A 21,015-nucleotide genomic window follows, 5' to 3' on the forward strand; every position below is an offset into this window, starting at 1 on the left:
CTGCTCAATCTTTACCTGCATCCTGAGCATCCTTACTGTCACAGAATGTGAGGGGGAAACTGCTCAATCTTTACCTGCACCCTGAGCATCCTTACTGTCACAGAATGTGAAGGGGAAAAGCTGCTCAATCTTTACCTGCATCCTGAGCATCCTTACTGTCACAGAATGTGAGGGGGAAACTGCTCAATCTTTACCTGCACCCTGAGCATCCTTACTGTCACAGAATGTGAAGGGGAAAAGCTGCTCAATCTTTACCTGCATCCTGAGCATCCTTACTGTCACAGAATGTGAGGGGGAAACTGCTCAATCTTTACCTGCACCCTGAGCATCCTTACTGTCACAGAAAGTGAGGGGGAAACTGCTCAATCTTTAGAATAGAATAGAATAGAATAGAATAGAATAGAATAGGAGGGGGGAAAACTGCTCAATCAGAAATACCCCATGCAGAATCCAAACCCAACCCCTCCAGCCGTAAATGAAGGAAACCCAACGCGTACCGCTGTACAGATCGTTATCCCCCGATGTCTCCTCCCAGGGCTGCCCATTAATGGTAATGTTCTCCCGCATCGCTGTTTCGAAGTTCTGCAAGAGACGGGAGAGCCTGAGAATCAGTCCTTCGGGCACAGCTACCTGAACCCGCCAAGCTGGGGCGCCCCAGCTCCGTGCCGGGTCCCATGCGGGATCAGACACAGGTGCTCAGAGCCAGTACGCGCAGGCCTCCCCCTTCAGCCTCACCCAGAACGCGTCTCCCGCCGCGGCCGACTCGCCCTGCTGCCCCTGGGCCAGGGCCCGCACGAAGGGCTTACAGAGCGCCTTCAGCTCGCCCAGGCCGCGCCGCGAGCAGCACCGCAACCGCGCATCCTGCGGGGCGGCGGCGGCGGGCGGGCTGAGCGGCGGCGCAGGGCCCTTCTCCCCCGGCGGCGGAGGCAACAGCAGCGGCGCGGCCAGGCCAGCCGCCATTTCCCGCCTCGGACGCAGGGAAAATGCCGGCCCGGAAGCAGAACCCGTGGCGTCTCCGCCCTTTCCCCTCAGCTGGGTGCGCGCCATGGCTGCCGTGATGGGGCCGGTGGACTGTCACTGCCACCTCGCAGCGCCCTGCTTCCGAACGGTGAGGCGCCGAGGGGGCGCGCTGCCGGGGGCGAGAATCGCGCTGCCTGGGGGGAGAATCGCGCTGCCTGGGGGAGAGAATCGCGCTGCCTGGGGAGGAATCGCGCTGCCTGGGGGAGAATCGCGCTGCCGGGGTGTGGCGCGCGCGCTGCCTCAGGGGGGCGCGCTGCCTCAGGGGGAGAATCGCGCTGCCTGGGGGGGGAATCGCGCTGCCTGGGGGGGAATCGCGCTGCCTGAGGGGGGAATCGCGCTGCCTGGGGGGGAGAATCGCGCTGCCTGGGGGAGAATCGCGCTGCCTGGGGGGGAATCGCGCTGCCTGAGGGGGGAATCGCGCTGCCTGGGGGGGGAGAATCGCGCTGCCTGGGGGAGAATCGCGCTGCCTGGGGGGGAATCGCGCTGCCTGAGGGGGGAATCGCGCTGCCTGGGGGGGAATCGCGCTGCCTGAGGGGGGAATCGCGCTGCCTGAGGGGGGGAATCGCGCTGCCGCGCAGGGGGCGCTGCCTCAGGGGGGCGCGCTACCGGGGGGGGGGGGGGGGGGGGGCGCGCTGCTGGAGGGGGGAGGGGGGCGCGCTCTGCCTCAGGGGGGCGCGCTGCCTCCGGGGGGCTCGGTGGCGCGCTGTCGCGGTGCTAAGGTGGAGCGTGTCCCTTTGCAGGACGTGGCGACTGTCGTGCGGGCGGCGGAGCAGGTGAGGCTGGTGGCGGCGACCCTCTTCCCGCTCCTCCCCGACCCCCCCGCCTGGTCCGGCCCGGCCTCAGCGGGGTGGGGGTTTCTTGCCGCAGGCGGCGGTGTCGGCGCTGGTGGCGGTGTCGGAGCAGGCGGGGGAGTTCCAGAGCGTCGTGGCGCTGTCGGAGAGGTGCGAAGCCGGAGAGGTGGGATCCGGCGCCCCCAACCCGGGTCCGCGCCTCGGCGGGAGCGGCTGGCGGCGTGGGAGGAGGGTGCCCTGGTCCTTTGTCAGGCTAACTGTTTATTGTTCACACATGCTTGGCTTTTGTGGTGGTCTCTCACGGTACTGATACTGTAACGCGTCTAGGTACAGGTTTCATAGTTTCATAGTTTCATAGTTTCATTCAGGGTTGGAAGGGACCACAAGGATCAGCTAGTTCCAACCCCCCTGCCATGGGCAGGGACACCCCACACTACCTCAGCCTGGCCAGAGCCTCATCCAGCCTGGGCTTAAACACCTCCAGGGACAGGGCCTCAACCACCTCCCTGGACAACCCATTCCAGGGCTTCACCACTCTCATGGTGAAGAACCTCCTCCTCACATCCAGCCTGAATCTCCCCACCTCCAGCTTCATTCCATTCCCCCTAGTCCTATCACTACCTGAGATCCTGAGATCCTGAGAAGTCCTTCCCCAGCCTTCCTGCAGCCCCCCTTCAGTTACTGGAAGGCCACAATGAGGTCACCTGGGAGCCTTCTCTTCTGCAGACTGAACAGCCCCAACTCCTTCAGTCTGTCCTCACAGGAGAGGTGCTCCAGCCCTCTGATCATCCTCCTGGCCCTTCTCTGGACACCTTCCAGCACCTCCAGATCCCTCTTGTAATAGGGGCTCCAGAACTGGACACAGTACTCCAGGTGGGGTCTCACCAGGGCTGAGTAGAGGGGGAGGATCACCTCCCTCGACCTGCTGGCCACACTTCTCCTGATGCAGCCCAGGATCTGATTGGCTTTGCGGGCTGCAAGTGCACACTGAGAGCTCCTGTTGAGCTTTTTGTCCACCAGCACCCCCAAGTCTCTCTCCTCAGGGCTGCTTTCCAGCCAGTCCCTGCCCAGCCTGGATTTGTGCCTGGGATTGCCTCGACCCAGATGCAGGACCCTGCACTTGCTCTTATTGAACTTCATGAGGTTGGCTTGTGCCCACCTCTCCAGCCTGTCCAGGTCCCTCTGGATGGCCTCCCTTCCCTCCAGCGTGTCTGCTGCACCACACAGCTTGGTGTCATCAGCAAACTTGCTGAGGGTGCACTCAATGCCACTGTCCATGTCCCCCACAAAGATGTTGAATAAGACAGGTCCCAGGACTGATCCCTGAGGGACTCCACTTGTCACTGGCCTCCACTGGTACCTTACTGCTGTCTATAACTACCTGAAGGGAGGTTGTAGCCAGGTGGGGGTTGGTCTCTTCTCCCAGGCACCCAGCACCAGAACAAGAGGACACAGTCTCAAGCTGTGCCAGGGGAAGTTCAGACTGGATGTTAGGAGGAAATTTACACAGAGAGAGTGATTGCCCATTGGAATGTGCTGCCCGAGGAGGTGATGGAGTCACCATCAGTGGAGGTGTTTAGGAGGAGACTTGATGGGGTGCTTGGTGCCATGGTTTAGTTGATCAGATGGTGTTGGGTGATAGGTTGGACTTGATGATCTTGAACGTCTCTTCCAACCTGGTCTGGTCTATTCTATTCTATTCTATTCTATTCTATTCTATTCTATTCTATTCTATTCTATTCTATTCTATTCTATTCCATTCTATTCTATTCATATTCTATTCTATTCCATTCCTATTCTATTCTATCCCTATTCTATTCTATTCTATTCTATTCTATTCTATTCTATTCTATTCTATTCTATTCTATTCTATTCTATTCTATTCTATTCTATTCTATTCTATTCCATTCCATTCCATTCTATTGCTATTCTATTCCATTCCATTCCTATTCTATTCTATCCCTATTCTATCTCTATCTCTATTCTATCTCTATTCTATTCTATTCTATTCTATTCTATTCTATTCTATTCTATTCTATTCTATTCTAGTCTCTTCTCTATTCTATTCTTTTCTATTCTATTCTATTCTATTCTATTCTATTCTATTCTATTCTATTCTATTCTATTCTATTCTATTCTATTCTCTATTCTATCCTAGGTTCCCAGGGTTTGTTTGGCCGTGCCTGGGAGTTCACCCAGTTCAAGAGGCTTTACCAGGGGAGCAGCGCAGCGTTACTTTGAAGGTAAAACCTAAGTTCAATTAGAACAGCTGTAAAGCACTGCAGGAACTGTTCAGGGCAAGACAGCAGAATGCTCTGGTCTGCTTAATTTAACTGAAGGTCTGCACAGCGTTGTTTTGTTTTCCCCCTGCATGTCTGTAACAGAGCAGACCGAGCAGACCCCGTGGATCAAATCCCAGGGTCTCTTAGCACATCCACTTGTAAACCTGAAGTAGAATTGTTCACTGGAGTCATCTGGCCGGATTGCTGCAGTGAAAGGGTTTTAAGATCCCAAGTGAGTGCTTTGTTTACAGCTAAGGGCACACACGTGTCTTTGCAGATGTCCCTTTGTTAGCTTGGGAAGTGGAAGGTGACCCTTGGTGCCCGCAGCCTGAAAAAGCTGGCGCGCTGTCTGCAGTCCTTTGATGTTACCAGACTTTTTATGGGCCTTCTTTTAATTATCTCTTCTGCTCCTGTCAAAAGGTAGCTTGAAATGAAGGATCGTGAAGTAAAGAGAGGAAATCCTTGCAGGTTTCTCTGGTCTCTGTGACTACACAACCCACAGTGATAGAAAGTTTTTGAGGTACCATGGTGGGTTAACGCCCATTCTGAAAACAAAACACAAAGCAGGGGGGAGGGCTTGTGGGTGCTTTGCCCTCCCTGCAGGGCGTTTTCCCCCTGGGAAGCTGAGTCTGTTCCACTCCCCCCTCCCTGCCCAGCTAGGGTATAAAAAGCAGGGCATTGCAGCTATTAGCTCTCCTTTTGGCTCCTGCCTCCCATGGATGAGAGCTACTGTGGCTGCTTTCCTGCTCCTCTGCCACGTGGTTGGGCCTGATCATTCTCCCTGCTGCCTCTGTGCCTCTTCAGAGAGAGACTGGTTTGTATTCTTCTTTTTTTGTCCCCTCCCATCCATCCTTGCTCCTTGCCCTTGTGAACCTATTGTTTGGTCGATTTACTCCTTCCTTTTTTTTTTCCCTCTCTGTTGAGAGGGAGGAGGGGGGAGTGGGGGAGAGATTCTCAGCCTTGCCCCCATCTGAGCTCTTAACTCCCAGTTAAGGCTTAAACCATCACAGGTACAGAGTTTAAGAACAGTGAAGGAAACTTCCCAATTTAATCCTAATGTCGATTTCATACTCCTTGCATCATGTAAGGGCAGCAAAGGTTGCATCTTTAATTTGTTCTTGCAGGATCTGGATGCTGCATTGCCACTTATAGAGCTTTACAAAGATAAATTGGTGGGGATTGGAGAAGTAAGTAGAATTCCACAAGGTGTTTAAATGTCTGTGGCTTCAGCAGCTTCTGTCACCAGAATTACAAAGACTTACTGAATCCTTGTGTGTGCATATGCAGTGAGTGTTGCTGTCAGTCTGAACAAGTGCTGGGTCTGATTTGTAATTCTCTTAATCTACTTCCCTTCATAGATTTGTCTGATTCCCTCTTTTCCTTCATGATTAGGAAATAGATGGCATTTACGCTGGTGGATTTAGTAGGAAGAATTACATAATTATGCTGTGTCCTCTTATGTAATGCAGCAGACCCAGCAACCGAATCCCATGGTCTCAGCACATCCATTTTGCCTTCTGACCTGTTCTCTGACACAATGGAGTGTTGAGTCATGTTGTTATCCTCATTCAAAGTCTTCCTACCTCTTCCTTGCAAAGGCAGGCTAAGCTATGATTCCAGTACACTCACTAACTATGATTGTATGATTCTCTGATTCTACTTTTTTCTACCTATCATAGTATCAGTCAGGGTTGGAAGGGACCAAAAGGATCATCCAGTTCCAACCCCCCTGCCATGGGCAGGGACACCCCACACTACATCAGCCTGGCCAGAGCCTCATCCAGCCTGGGCTTAAACACCTCCAGGGACAGGGCCCCAACCACCTCCCTGGACAACCCATTCCAGGGCTTCACCACTCTCATGGGGAAGAACTTCCTCCTCCCCTCCAGCCTGAATCTCCCCACCTCCAGCTTCATTAGAATAGAATAAACATTTATTAGAATAAACCAAACCAGGTTGGAAGAGACCTTCAAGATCATCGTGTCCAACCCATCAACCAATCCAACCCACCCAAACAGCTAACCCATGGCACCAAGCACCCCATCAAGTCTCCTCCTGAACACCTTCAATGACGGCGACTCCACCACCTCCCCAGGCAGCCCATTCCATAGCGCAATCACTCTTTCTGTATAGAACTTCTTCCTAACATCCAACCTGAACCTTCCCTGGCGCAGCCTGAGACTGTGTCCTCTTGTTCTGGTACTGGGTGCCTGGGAAAAGAGACCATCATCCGCCTGTCTACAACCTCCCTTGCACTTCAGCTGGGCTGCTGGTTTCACCTCCGACTCTAGCTTGTTGCCCCCAGACTCTTGTCCATTCCCCCTAGTCCTATCACTACCTGAGATCCTGAGCAGTCCCTCCCCAGCCTTCCTGTAGCCCCCTTCAGATACAGGAAGGCCACAATTAGGTCACCTCAGAGCCTTCTCTTCTCCAGACTGAACAGCCCCAGCTCCTTCAGTCTGTCCTCACAGGAGAGGTGCTCCAGCCCTCGGATCATCCTCGTGGCCCTTCTCTGGACACCTTCCAGCACCTCCATATCCCTCTTGGAATAGGGGCTCCAGACCTGGATGCAGTACTCCAGGTGGGGTCTCAGCAGAGCTGAGCAGAGGGGGAGAATCACCTCCCTTGCCCTGCTGGCCACACTTCTCCTGATGCAGCCCAGGATCTGATTGGCTTTCTGGGCTGCAAGTGCACACTGAGAGCTCCTGTTGAGCTTCTCCTCCACCAGCACCCCCAAATCTCTCTCCTCAGGGCTGCTTTCCAGCCAGTCACTGCCCAGCCTGGATTTGTGCCTGGGATTGCCTCCACCCAGCTGCAGGACCCTGCCCTTGGTCTTGTTGAACCTCATGAGGTTGGCTTGTGCCCACCTCTCCAGCCTGTCCAGGTCCCTCTGGATGGCCTCCCTTCCCTCCAGCTGTCTGCTGCACCACACAGCTTGGTGTCATCAGCAAACTTGCTGAGGGTGCACTCAATGCCACTGTCCATGGCACCCACAAAGATGTTGAACAAGCCTGGTCCCAGGACTGATCCCTGAGGGACTCCGCTTGTCCCTGGACTCCACTGGGACATGGAGCCATTGACAGCCACTCTTTGGCCATCAAGCCAGTTCCTTATCCATCTAGTGGTCACCCATCCAACCCATGTGTCACCAGCCTGGAGACCAGGATGTGGTGTGGGACAGTGTCGAAGGCTTTGCTCAGGTCCAGGCAAACGACATCAGTTGCTCTCCCCTCAGCTGTTGATGTTGTCACCTGCTCATAGAAGGCCACCAGGTTGGTCAGGCAGGATTTGCCCTTGGCAAAGCCATGCTGACTGTTTCCAATCTCCTCTTCACTATTCTTCTGAGCCAGTAGTGCCTCCAGGAGGATCTGCTACCTGTGTCCATGTCTTGTCTCCTGTCTTAACATTTGTTTATAAGGTGACTGAGGCTTGAAAGCTTTAGGGTAGAATCTGTGACTTTGTGTGTGCTGGGACCAGAGGAACTTAAAACTGGTTCTGTGCTGGCTCCAGAAAGAGCAACCATGGGCAAAACTGTGTAGCTAAACTTTCCATGTTGTAATTGTGCTGTATAGCAAGGATTTTAGTTGGCATAAATTTTGCCTGAATCAAAAAGAAGTACAACTAATGGATAACTTTTTGATTGAGATAAGGCTACAGCTACAGGATCAGGTCAGAAATTGTAGTTGTATTTAAAGATCCAGGTTTGAGGTTTAGTCTGGATCAATAGAAGATAAAACCCCAGAAGACAAGTTGCAAATTAAAATGTTAAGCATGTTTGTTAGTAACTGCTGTATAGTGTATATATATATTTTGAAATACCTGGCACTTTGGAAGCATTTTTGGTCTTTCTCTATGGTATTGTGGTTTAGTCAACATGAAGTCTGTCAGATCTTCTGACTTTTCTTCTTGTGCTGTAGGTTGGACTAGATTTCACTCCCAGATTTGCCAGCACAGATGAAGAGAAGGAAGAACAAAGACAGGTGTTGATCAAGCAGATTGAACTAGCAAGAAGACTGGATTTGCCTTTGTAGGTTTTGTTTGTGCCAGTAGGGGAATTTGCCATGTCTCAGTAACATGTGAAGTATTTCCCAGGATTTATAATTCCTAAGACCCCACAGAACTCTTCCTCTATGGCATTAGTATCCTGTGGGTCTCCAAGTAGAATCATAGAATCAGAGAATATGTTCAAATATGTTCATAGAATCACAGAATGAATAAGGTTGGAAAAGACCTCAGAGATCATCAAGTCCAACCTGTCACCCAACACCTCATGACTAAACCATAGCTTCAAGTGCCACATCCAATCCCCTCTTGAGCACCTCCAGGGATGGGGACTCCACCACCTCCCTGGGCAGCACATCCCAATGGCCAATTACTCTCTCTGGGAAGAACTTTCTCCTCACCTCCAGCCTAAACTTCCCCTGGTGCAGCTTGAGACTGTGTCCTCTTGTTCTGGTGCTGATTGCCTGGGAGAAGAGACCAACCCCCACTGGCTCCAACCTCCCTTCAGGGAGTTGGAGAGAGCAAGAAGGTCTCCCCTGAGCCTCCTCTTCTCCAGGCTAAGCAACCCCAGCTCCCTCAGCCTCTCCTCACAGGGCTGTGCTCCAGACCCCTCCCCAGCTTTGTTGCCCTTCTCTGGACACATTCAAGTGTCTCAATATCCTTGGGCTAGAACTGGACACAGGACTCAAGGTGTGGCCTAACCAATGCTGTTACTTTAAAAGCCCTTAAAACACAAGGTGAGGAGTAATGACAAAGACCTCATTAAACTAAAAAAGAATCTGCAGCAGTTTTGCCAAGTGTCAGGTTGTAGGAATCTTCCTGTAAAACCACATGAAATCACTAAAAACAGTAGTAGATCAAATCCTTAGATTTGACAGGTGTTAAAGCTGTGAGGCAGAGGCTTCAGGATGGAATTTTCCATATGTTTCCATTTGAATACCGTGGTCCTTCTGTGTCCTGCCCTTGCTGTGTTGTTGCTGTATCTTCACTGTAGCTAGAACAAGCCATATAAATGTCTTTAGATTTTTGCTTGATAAAAGGTGTAATGCAGATTAATTATTTTCTTTCCCACTTTGCTGTTAGTTCCTTTGTGTTTGGGGGGAAAAAAAGGTATTTCAAATGATTTCCTAATGCTGGGCCTCTTCTTTTGTGTGCAGAAATGTTCATTCACGCTCAGCAGGACGACCAACCATTAATCTCTTAAAGGAGCAAGGTATATCTTTAACTCACTTTCTATGTCATGGCTTTTGTCAACAGACTTCTTTCTGTTATACCATGTCCTGACATGAAAGGGAATGGCATGGAATGGAATGGCATGGAATGACATGGAATGGAATGGAATGGAATGGAATGGAATAGAATAGAATAGAATAGAATAGAATAGAATAGAATAGAATAGAATAGAATAGAATAGAATAGAATAGAATTAACCAGGTTGGAAAAGACCTTCAAGATCATCAAGTCCAACCTATCACCCAACACCATCTAACCAACTAAACCATGGCACTAAGTGCCTCAAACAGTCTCTTCTTAAACACTTCCAGTGATGGTGACTCCACCACCTCCCTGGGCAGCCCATTCTAATGGCCATAGAATAGAATTAACCAGGTTGGAAAAGACCCTCAAGATCATCAAGGCCAACCTATCACCCAACACCATCTAATCAACTAAACCATGGCACCAAGCACCCCATCCAGTCTCTTCCTAAACACCTCCACTGATGGTGACTCCACCACCTCCCTGGGCAGCACATTCCAATGGCCACAGAATAGAATTAACCAGGTTGGAAAAGACCCTTAAGATCATCAAGGCCAACCTATCACCCAACACCATTTAATTAACTAAACCATGGCACTAAGTGCTCCCTCCAGTCTTATTTTAAACACCTCTCTTGATGGTGACTCCACCACCTCCCTGGCAGCACATTCCAATGGCCATAGACTAGAATTAACCAGGTTGGAAAAGACCTTTGAGATCGAGTCCAACCTATCACCCAGCACCATCTAATCAACTAAACCATGGCACCAAGCACCCCATCCAGTCTCATCCTAAACACCTCCAGTGATGGGGACTCCACTGCCTCCCCAGGCAGCCCATTCCAATGAGCTTGTGTACATGAAACTTGGGAGGAGTGGTGCAGGGATTCTTTCTTTGTTCTTTGTGGGACCAAGGTCCCCATGGAAGCTAACATTGCAGACCACTATAAACACTGGCAGTGATTGGATTTGCTTCTTTTCTTTGAGGTGCTACGAAGGTGTTGCTCCATGCATTTGATGGGAAGCCATCTGTAGCAATGGAAGGGGTGAAAGCTGGATATTTCTTCTCCATTCCTCCTTCCATTATAAGGAGTGAACAGGTATGATTTAAAGTGCTTTGCTTCTTGGTGCTTGGGGATTGCAGGCAGCCTAGGGACTTGTTGACAGCTTCTGATGGCAATCTTGACTATTCTCACAGTGCAGTTCAAGAAGAGGCCTATTAAGTCTGTAGCATTTGAAGTGGGACTGGTAGTACTCCTGTATGGTTGCTGTCACCTGATACTTCTCAACAGGCATTTCAGTTGCTTCTGGCATTGCACATTTTCACTTTGGCTACATTTCTGTCTGGGGCTTTGCCTTAGCTGGACTTCTGGGTGGAAATTTAGGCTGAAACAGTTCAGCTGTTCCTGAGGAACACAGGTTAAGAAAATAGGCATTTTTTTTCCTCATTTCTGGTGAATTCTTCTTTGGAAGTTTCTGTCACAGTATTGTTTTAGAGTAGTGACATGACATGGAAAAAGCTGAGTTTTTATCTCAGTGCTTTGGCACTTTCTGTCCAATAAGAAGTTTCTTCATGATTGTCTGAGTTACAGAGATTTGCAAACATGTGATTGTCACAAGGTGCACCCAGCAGTGCAGCAGCTGCATTGCTTAAAGATGTTGTTGATCAGGTTCAGCCTTTGAGTTGGGAAGGCTGCTCTTTTAATGTCTGGGCTGCTGCAAGCTATGCTAACTTCTTATCTTTGGGTAGCAGTCTATTTCTGTCTTGCACCCTCAATACTTTCTGTGATAAGCCCAGGAAATGTAAGAAAGCAAAAGAGCACAATTCAAGTGGAGGGGGGGTGTCAGGGGTGGGTATAGCTAGGGCTGAGTTAGGAGCTTGGAGAAAGGAAAGCAGAGTGGACTTGAGGGGTAAAAAACAGATATTGGAAAAAGGTACACTAATATTTATCTATATATGTACACACTCAGGAAAATAGCAAATTAAAGTTGCATTGGCAACTCTAAAGATAGGGCATGTTGTACAGTTTAACTATGACTTAATAAATCACAAGGGGTTCAGTGTTCAGATAGTAGTGCTCTTAGATATTTAGAAAACAGGATCACCCTAATGTAAAGGGACTTCACAGAATCACAGAATCACCAAGGTTGGAAGAGACCTCAAAGATCATCAAGTCCAACCTGTCACCACAGACCTCATGACTAAACCATGGCACCAAGTGCCACATCCAATCCCCTCCTGAACACCTCCAGGGACAGCGACTCCACCACCTCCCTGGGCAGCACATTCCAATGGCTAACAACTCTCTTGGTGAAGAACTTTCTCCTCACCTTGAGCCTAAACCTCCCCTGGCACAGCTTGAGTCTGTGTCCACTAGTTCTGGTGCTGGTTGCCTGGGAGAAGAGACCAACCGCCTCCTGGCTACAACCTCCCATCAGGTAATTGTAGACAGCAAGAAGGTCTCCCCTGAGCCTTCTCTTCTCCAGGCTAAGCAACCCCAGCTCCCTCAGCCTCTCCTCACAGGGCTGTGCTCAAGGCCTCTCCCCAGCCTTGTTGCCCTTCTCTGGACACCTTCAAGTGTCTCAATGTCCTTCTTAAACTGAGGGGCCCAGAACTGGACACAGGACTCAAGGTGAGCAGCTCATGGTATTCTTGCTTCCATTCTGAAATTGTTGATAAAATGCAGTGGCAATAAAGTCTTTTCCCATTCCTTTTAAATGCAGACCATATCCTCCCTTCATCCATTTTTTTTGTGTGCATGTCTAAATGTCTACAGTACTGTGACTGTAGTGGCTCAGTTGGTAGCGCATCAGACCCTTAATGAGAAGGTTGTGAGTTCAAGCCTGCAGTGGGCAGTAGTGTCCTCCCTACTCTACTCATGAGGTCTGTGGTGACAGGTTGGACTCGATGATCTTTGAGGTCTCTTCCAACCTTAGTGATACTGAATAATAACAAAATGCATAAAGCATTTAATAGCTGTCTTATTTTCTTCCAAGAAGCAGAAGCTTGTGAAACTGCTGCCTCTGGAAAATATGTGCTTGGAAACTGACTCTCCTGCTCTGGGGCCTGAAAAACAGGTAAATAATGAGAGGAGGGACTTCTGTGTATGTACATCCAAACCCACCAATCGTGCAGGTCAGTTACTGACACTGGAGAGTTAAGTAGTGTAAGCATGGGTACAAGAGATGAAAATAGAGTAGAATAGAAATAGAATAGGAATTGAATTGAATTGAATTGAATTGAATTGAATTGAATTGAATTGAATTGAATTGAATTGAATTGAATTGAATTGACCAGGTTGGAAAAGACCTTTGATATCATCAAGTCCAACCTAGCATCTGACATCATCTAATCAACTAAACCATGGCACCAAGCACCCCATCCAGTTTCTTCCTAAACACCTCCAGTGATGGGGACTCCACCACCTCCCTGGGCAGCACATTCCAAGGGCCAATCTCTCTTTCTGTGAACAACTTCTTCCTAACCTCCAGCCTAAACCCTAAACCTCCCCTGGCACAGCTTGAGACTGTGTCCTCTTGTTCTGGTCCTGGTTGCCTGGGAGAAGAAACTGATCCCCACCTGGCTACAACCTCCCTTCAGGTGGTTGTAGACAGCAATAAGGTCTCCCCTGAGCCTCCTCTTCTCCAGGCTAAGCAACCCCAGCTCCCTCAGCCTCTCCTCACAGGGCTTGTGCTCCAAACCCCTCACCAAGCTGGCAAGTGAAACTTTTAGATGAACAAGTTAGTGTCCCAGTAATAATTTCCAGGAATGGGCCAAGGGGAGGATGATCCAGTAAGAATGGCTCCATGTAATTTCTCTGGCACACATGCCACAGGGTGACTGAAGTTGTGCCAGGGGGCACTGACTCTGACACCCCTGTTGGCTGTGGGGATCTGCACTTTGGTCTGGCTTACTGTGGTTAATTTGTTTTCAGGTGAGAAATGAACCAAAAAACATTTACATTGCTGCGGAATGTGTTGCCAAACTTAAAGGAATTCCAGTTGAAGAGGTGATAGAAGCAACTACCCAGAATGCACTGAAAGTGTTCCCCAAGCTGCGCAGCTCTCTCCGGGTATAGGTCCAGAAACTGAAATACAGGATGCTGGGAAAACTGATTTGTGCTGTAATTAATAAACACAGTGTGAATCTTGCTTGAGAGTGGAGTTTTCCTGTCAAAGTTCAAGAGGGGAGCAGAGTGCTGTATGGATGTGTAGGGTGAATGTAGGGAATGTCTCAGAGACCTTTGGTGTGCGCCACTGTCATCTCTTGAATGTGATGAAGGCAGGTTTTTAGTTTGCATTTCTCCTGCCTCTGAACAAGTACTGTGTGAGGAAGAGCACTGTGACATTGTCAGTTCAGTTTCTCAGACTCCTTACTCGGCTGCTCCTAGTCTGGGAGGTGGCTAGTGTGCAGTGCTGAATCATAGAATCAGTAAGGTTGGAAAAGACCTCAAAGATCATAAAGTCCAACCTGTCACCCAACACCTCATGACTACTAGACCATGGCACCAAGTGCCACATCCAATCCTCTCTTGAACACCTCCAGGGATGGTGACTCCACCACCTCCCTGGGCAGCACATTCCAATGGCCAACGACTCTCTCAGTGAAGAACTTTCTCCTCACCTCCAGCCTAAACATCCCCTGGTGGAGTTTAAAACTGTGTCCTCTTGTTCTGGTGCTGGCTGCCTGGGAGAAGAGACCACCCCCCTCCTGGCTACAACCACCCTTCAGGTAGTTGTAGAGAGCAATGAGGTCTCCCCTGAGCCTCCTCTTTTCCAGGCTAAGCAACCCCAGCTCCCTCAGCCTCTCCTCACAGGACTGTTCTCGAGGCCCCTGCCCAGCCTCATTGCCCTTCTCTGGACACATTCAAGTGTCTCAATGTCCTTCTTAAATTGAGGGGCCCAGAACTGGACACAGGACTCAAGGTATGGCCTAACCAGTGCTGAGTACAGGGCAGAATGACTTCCCTGCTCCTGCTGGCCACACTGTCCCACTCATTCCTGAATTTCCAGAGCTTTAGCCTTTGGGTATGTGTCTTCTATGTCTCAGGTGCCTATGTGACTTTTCAGATGAAACTGCTTCCTTTTTCCCTGGTTACCCTGATTGCCCCTTTGTAAGATGGCCTGTAATTACTTATTGTGAAATCATCTGATGGGTGTGGGACAGGAAGTCAAGGATTTGGGTTTTTCCTGTTTTGAGGAGCATGCAATGGGAGAAGGTATCAGCTCCCAGATGAGTGGGGATGGGGAAAGAGGGAGAAGAAAAAGCTTGTAGGTAATACCCATTTAATACTTTTGATTTTCTCTACATTTTCATCCTCAGTTTCTTAAAACCAGATTGTCAGGAGGGTTTTTTTGTCTAGTGTTAGCTTACTCAGTTTAAGCCTGTGTTCTAAAGAGTTCTTGTCCTGCAGCAGACAACCAAACTTGAACTATTTGTCTCTCTTACATCATGTATTCAGAGCAGCAAACACCTGAATCTTTGCTGAATGTAGGTAGGGCCATCTGTTATCCTGTATCTCCTGGCACCGTTTCCACTGAAGTGGGTGAAGAGCAGAGTTTGCCTCCAGATGGTGCTAGGGAACAGGTATCATAGCATTAATGTGATTAACATTGATGATTAATGGTGTTGTCAATGGAGATGCCAAGGAGGTGATACCAGGCAGCCCTACACATGCTTGCTGCTGGTGTGACAGGAAGGCTTCCCAGTATTGCATGGGAATGCAGTGAGGTATGGAGATGATCCCAGTACAAAAGTCAGTCTTTACCTTCAAAGGGGAATTGAACAAGGAGCTTGTATTTCTGCCTGCACTCCCTGGCTAACATCTAGCCTTGAAGGGTCTTGGGAAAGCAGGGCAGCTCATAGGTAAGCTGTGTAGCTGCCTGCTATGACACCCTCCATCCCCACGAAGGCTGGCTTTAGCAATACCCACATGTGTGCTGAACCCTGTTGCAGCTTCAGGTTGTCCAGACAAGTCATGTTCCCTCCTGTGTAGGACAGAGCATTGGAGTGACCATAGTGGGGGAAGGACTTGGAGCAAATTTAGCTGGATGCTATGTTTAGCCATTGGGAAACCTGAGAGGAAATGGGAGGAAAAGCACAGAGTTAGTGAGAGACATGAGTTTTCAGTCATGGCACTTGTTCTAGGAGACACTTGACAGCCCAGGTGACTTCTGTGTCACAGAGATAGAATGGCACAGATGGTCTGCAGCATTGTGGAAAGCTGTATCACAGAATCACCAAGGTTGGAAGAGACCTCAAAGATCATCAAGTCCAACCTGTCACCCAACACCTCATGACTAGACCATGGCACCAAGTGCCACATCCAATCCCCTCTTGAACACCTCCAGGGATGGGGACTCCACCACCTCCCTGGGCAGCACATTCCAATGGCTAACAACTCTCTCTGAGAAGAACTTTCTCCTCACCTCCAGCCTAAACTTCCCCTGGTGCAGCTTGAGACTGTGTCCTCTTGTTCTAGTCCTGGTTGCCTGGAAGAAGGGACCAACTCCCTCCTGGCTACAACCTCCCTTCAGGTAGTTGTAGAGGGCAATGAGGTCACCCCTGAGCCTCCTCTTCTCCAGGCTAAACAACCCCAGCTCCCTCAGCCTCTCCTCACAGGGCTGTGCTCAAGGCCTCTCCCCAGCCTTGTTGCCCTTCTCTGGACACATTCAAGAGTCTCAATGTCCTTCTTAAACTGAGGGGCCCAGAACTGGACACAGGACTCAAGGTGTGGCCTAACCAATGCAGAGTACAGGGGCACAATGACTTCCCTGCTCCTGCTGGCCACACTGTTCCTAATGCAGACCAGGATGCCATTGGCCTTCCTGGCCACCTGGGCACACTGCTGGCTCATGTTTAGGTGGCTGTCAATCATCACCCCCAGGTCCCTCTCTGTTTGGCAGCTCTCCAGCCACTCTGAGCCCAGCCTGTAGCTCTGCATGGGGTTGCTGTGGCCAAAGTGCAGCACCTGGCACTTGGACTTGTTGAATGCCATCCTGTCGGACTCTGCCCATCTGTCCAGTCGGTCGAGGTCCCTCTGCAGAGCCTTTCAACCCTCTAACTGACCAACATCTGCTCCCAACTTGGTGTCATCTGCAAATTTGCTGATGACTGTCTCAATCCCCTCATCCAGATCATCAATGAAGATGTTAAAGAGGATGAGGCCCAGCACTGATCCCTGGGGGACACCACTGGTGCCTGGCTGCCAGCTGGCTGTGGCACCATTCACCACCACTCTCTGGGCTCAGCCTCCAGCCAGTTCCTAACCCAGCTCAGAGTGCTGCTGTCCAAGCCAGGGGCTGACAGCTTGGCCAGCAGTTTGCTGTGGGGGATGGTGTCAAAGGCCATGCTGAAGGTAGGTCCCAGACTTCATCTGATACCTTTAGGCAACACCTTTCCCTGGGATGCTCCAAACAGCAGATGTGATTGCAGTTTGATTGACTCCTCATGTCTTTTACCTTGCAGGATGTGCACAAAATGATAGAAAAACCAAGAAATGTTTGTGATAATTAGTGGCATAATTAGTGCCTACAGAGTGCCTCGCTCATTAGTCTGTACTCTCTGACTGATGTAGCTCTGGCTGGTAGAGCTTCTCCCAGAAAACAAAAGCCTCACAGCACTTGATTCTTTTCAGGCTTAGACTAATGCATGCAGATGCAGTTGTGCACTGGGGGCTCCCCCATGTGCAGTGCCTTGCAGTGAGCACATGGCTTAATGCGAGGCAGAACTAAGGATGGGGATGCAGGGTAACAGTGATAGTGTGAAGGTACTTTCCACAGGCTGCCATGTGGAGCTTGTGGATCTAGAGAGCTTCTAAAGTGGATTTGTCTATTGATGGAGACATGATAGTGAGCCAGTGTATGCCATTAATGGATACCAAACCACACAGGAGTGCTTTGCACCTTCCTTCTTCGACCAGCAGCTTGAATCAGAAGCAGGGACTAGAAGGCTGCTGAAATTACAGTTCATTGGCAGGCTGATGTTGCCCCTTTGCCACCCATGCCAAGCTGTTGGCAGGATTTGTGTAACAAGACTGAAATGATTTTTGTCTGAAGGGCAAGTGGTGCACCAGAAGGGAGTGCATAGAGAGAACTGAAAGGTTACTGTAAGTCACTTGAACTCCTCAGACCCTGGAAATCCCCTCTGAGTTCAGGACAGGCAGCCAAGAGTCTAAGGGCTCTATCTTTGCTTACTCACCCAGTTTTTTGGAGAGGCCTTCTGAAACTTGCTCTTAGTCCTGGGCTAATAAGTTCTGAATCTGTTGAACTCTGGGACAAGCTGCGAGGGTGGTGAGTGTGTTTCCAGATTTCAACATGGGAACAAGTGAGGAGATGGTGAAGCCAAGTGGATGATACACTGTTTAATTCTGCTGTTTATTGTGGTTGGAGTTTAAACAAATGGACCAATGACTTTTACTGGAGATGCTTCCAACAGAGCGTAGAGGGCCAGGCAGAGAGGGACCTGAAGGTACTGGTTGATGGTAGGCTGAACATGAGCCTGCAGTGTGCCCAGGCAGCCAAGAGGGCCAATGGCATCCTGGCCTGCATCAGGAACAGTGTGGCCAGCAGGAGCAGGGAGGTTACTCTTCTGTACACCGCACTGGTTAGGCCACACCTTGAGTCCTGTGTCCAGTTCTGGGCCCCTCAGTTTAGGAAGGATGTTGAGTTGCTGGAAGGTGTCCAGAGAAGGGCAACAAAGTTGGTGAGGGGTTTGGAACACAAACCCTATGAGGAGAGGCTGAGGGAGCTGGGCTTGCTCAGCCTGGAGAAGAGGAGACTCAGGGGTGACCTTATTGCTCTCTACAACTACCTTAAGGGAGGTTGTAGCCAGGTGGGGGTTGGCCTCCTCTCCCAGGCAACCAGCACCAGAACAAGAGAACACAGTCTAAAGCTGCACCAGGAGGGGTTTAGTTTGGAGGTGAGGAGAATGTTCTTCCCAGAAAGAGTAATTGGCCATTGGAATGTGCTGCCCAGGGAGGTGGTAGAGTCATTGCCCCTGGAGGTGTTAAAAAGGGGATTGGACATGGCACTGGGAGGCATGGTTTAATAGTCATGAGGTCTTGAGTGACAGGTTGGACTTGATGATCTTTAAGGCTTTTTCCCAACCTTATTGATTCTAGGATTCCATGATTCTGTGGTTCTGTGAACATGTCCACTCCCTGCCCCATCTGCATAGGAATCACAGCAATGTTGGAGCAATTAAGCTGGTGAAACCACCATGCAGAGCAACAAGGATAAGATGTCCTCTCCGCTTCTGGAAGGTGCTAGATAACTTAAGAGTTACAACAATTTAAAGCACTATACTCATGTCCCCCCAGGCAGCCTGATCTAGTTGGAGGTGCTCCTGCTCCCTGCAGGGGGTTGGACAAGATGACCTTTGAGGGTCCCATCCAACCCAACGTGAACCTGTGAACCAAACACCACTATAATGAAACTTACATTTTCCAACTCTCACTGCTTGATTCACTGCAACTTCTTTGCTTAATCCTTACACACACACAAAGCTAAATGCTAGGAACATGGGAGTCTGGAGCCATTAGAGGCCTAGCACAGAAATGTGCTTGTATTTGTATTGCATTGAGAAATGTTGCTACTTTTACTGTTGAGGAAAACCAAATATTTACTAACAGCTTGAAGTTCCCAGTTTCTCTCTGAAGAGGTTAGCAGCAGGAAGAAAGCCATGCTCTTTAAAGGTCTAGATCCATTCAATGGGGAAAGTGCTAGCTGACCTTAACTTCACTAAAAGCCAGCAGGAATGTTTTTGTTTAGGCTGAATAACAATAAAAGATGCCTGCCCAAGAGCCTGGATGTGACAGTACAGCATGGAAAATGCATTAATGTTCCAGCAGCATTTACTATTTTAACAGGAATTCAGACAGACAAACAGCAAGAGGGACTCTCCCTGCTGCAGATCCTTTGTTGGGAAAGAACTCCAAGTGTTCTCCAAAGACCTCTTTGAACAGTGGTCTTCAGCAGCACACTTAGCAAGATGTAAACTACTTCAGATCATCTGCAATCCCAGAATCTCTCACAGACAATGATCTCCCATTTATCATCAAGGAATTAAAGCCTAGTGCCCCTATCAACCATGCAGTTACTTCCACAGCTGCTGGTCATTGAGCAGCTCCTCTTCCAGGACAACCACAGAGCATCTAGAGCTTTTAGCATGGGAATGACAACATCTGCTTCATCCAGATGAAGGGGAGAGCTTGGCCTTGTGCTTTCACCTCCTCCCTCCACACTAACCCATTTAACACTACACCTAGCTCCTGACAGTGCCTCTGGCACTCACCTGGCACCTATCATCCCCTAAGTCTCCATGAATGCATTCATTATGGTGTTTTAATGCAGCAGTGACCATAAAAAGTCAGCCCCACAGATACAGTGTTGACTTACAAATTGTTTATCTTGTGAGATCCTGTGGGTCTTACATACACAGAATTATTTAGATTAGAAAAGACCTTTAAGATCAATGAGTCCAACATAAACCTAGCACTGCCAGGTCCACCCCTAAGTCATGTCCCTCAGCACCACATCTGCATGTCTTTTAGATATACCCAGGGATGGTGGTCCCACCACTTTCTTTGGCAGCCTGTTACAATGCTTGACAATCTTTTAGTGAAGAATTCTTTCCTAATATTCAATCTAAACCTCCCTTTGGCTCAACTTAAGGCCATTTCACAGAATCACCTAGACTGGAAAAGGTCTTTAAAATCACCAAGTCCAATCATTAGCCTAACATTGACAAGTCCTTGACTACGCCCTATCACTAAGCACTACATCTACACGACTCTTAAATACCTCCAGGGATGGGGACTCCACCACCTCCCTGGGGAAGCCATTCCAATGCCTGATAACCCTTCTGTCAAGGTCCGGAGACATTAAATGTCTTGGTCCGGAGACACAGTTCTTTTAAATATTCCCATGTTGTGAAATTAGAGGCACAAACCAGGCCAAAGTATCAACAGCTAGACTATTTATTACATAAATAAAGTGGACATAAGAAGGGGAGAGGGAGAAAAGAGAGAGGGAGAGAGAGAAGAGAGAGAGAAGAGGAAAGGAATTATATTACCACACCCCCTCATCCCCCCCAAGACAGTTAGAGTCTGTGGAGGAAAGGTGCTGCAGGAGATGTTGGGTCTGTAGAGGAATGGTGCTGAGGCTTCTCTGGGCAGACTGGGTCTGTAGAGAAAGGGTGCTGAGGCTTTGGCTGGAGAAGAGCTGTGGTCCTCCGGGCAGATTCTTTTCTCCGGAGCAGCATTGTCCCGGCTTTCCCTTCTCAGCGGCATGGTCCGTCTCCTGTGTTTTCCTTCATCTCCGTTTTTCTCCCCGTTTTTCTCCTCTGTTTCTCTCTACAAACCAGTAGTTGCTCCAGTCTTTTATACAGTTTTTAGTCCTTAGGTATGTATTCAAATATTGTCCCTCAGGAATTCCAGGGGCAGGAAATAATCCTTAGGTTCTGTGTATTGCTGTGTGTTTGGGCAAGATTTTGGATGGAGGTGGGGGAATCTCTGTCTCCCCCGTCTCCATCCAGACAAGGCCCCCCACATTCCTTATACCTCAGGAAACAGGTGGTAAAACCCATTGTGTCGCCCTGCCCAGGGTACTTGATGGGTGGAGATTATCTTGCCCTAACGGCGTGATGGCTGGGTCCGTGGGTCC

The 21,015-nt window shown here is 49.4% G+C and overlaps 2 protein-coding genes across 2 annotated transcripts in view; one reads left to right on the forward strand and one right to left on the reverse strand.

Moving 5' to 3' along the window:
* The window catches only part of NSL1 (NSL1 component of MIS12 kinetochore complex), a 17,305-nt gene extending 16,250 nt beyond the window's left edge, over positions 1-1,055 (reverse strand). The window contains exons 1-2 of the mRNA XM_068169614.1: positions 736-1,055; positions 498-582 (exon numbers count right to left, since the gene is read on the reverse strand). Of these exons, the coding sequence (XP_068025715.1) occupies positions 498-582; positions 736-1,047 (397 nt within the window). The 5' untranslated portion in view covers positions 1,048-1,055. The remainder of the gene's footprint in view (positions 1-497; positions 583-735) is intronic.
* Positions 1,020-13,508, forward strand: TATDN3 (TatD DNase domain containing 3). Its single transcript, XM_068169615.1, has 10 exons — positions 1,020-1,108; positions 1,761-1,793; positions 1,888-1,961; positions 3,970-4,054; positions 5,218-5,280; positions 8,011-8,120; positions 9,253-9,308; positions 10,339-10,451; positions 12,349-12,429; positions 13,287-13,508. The coding sequence occupies exons 1-10, from the start codon at positions 1,046-1,048 to the stop codon at positions 13,428-13,430; spliced, it is 822 nt and encodes a 273-aa protein (XP_068025716.1). The 5' UTR covers positions 1,020-1,045; the 3' UTR covers positions 13,431-13,508.
* Positions 13,509-21,015: the final 7,507 nt, after the last annotated feature.

This window comes from Melanerpes formicivorus, unplaced genomic scaffold (assembly GCF_026170545.1).
Source record: "Melanerpes formicivorus ecotype bairdi unplaced genomic scaffold, bMelFor1.0.p_v2 SCAF_205, whole genome shotgun sequence".
NCBI lineage: Eukaryota > Metazoa > Chordata > Aves > Piciformes > Picidae > Melanerpes > Melanerpes formicivorus.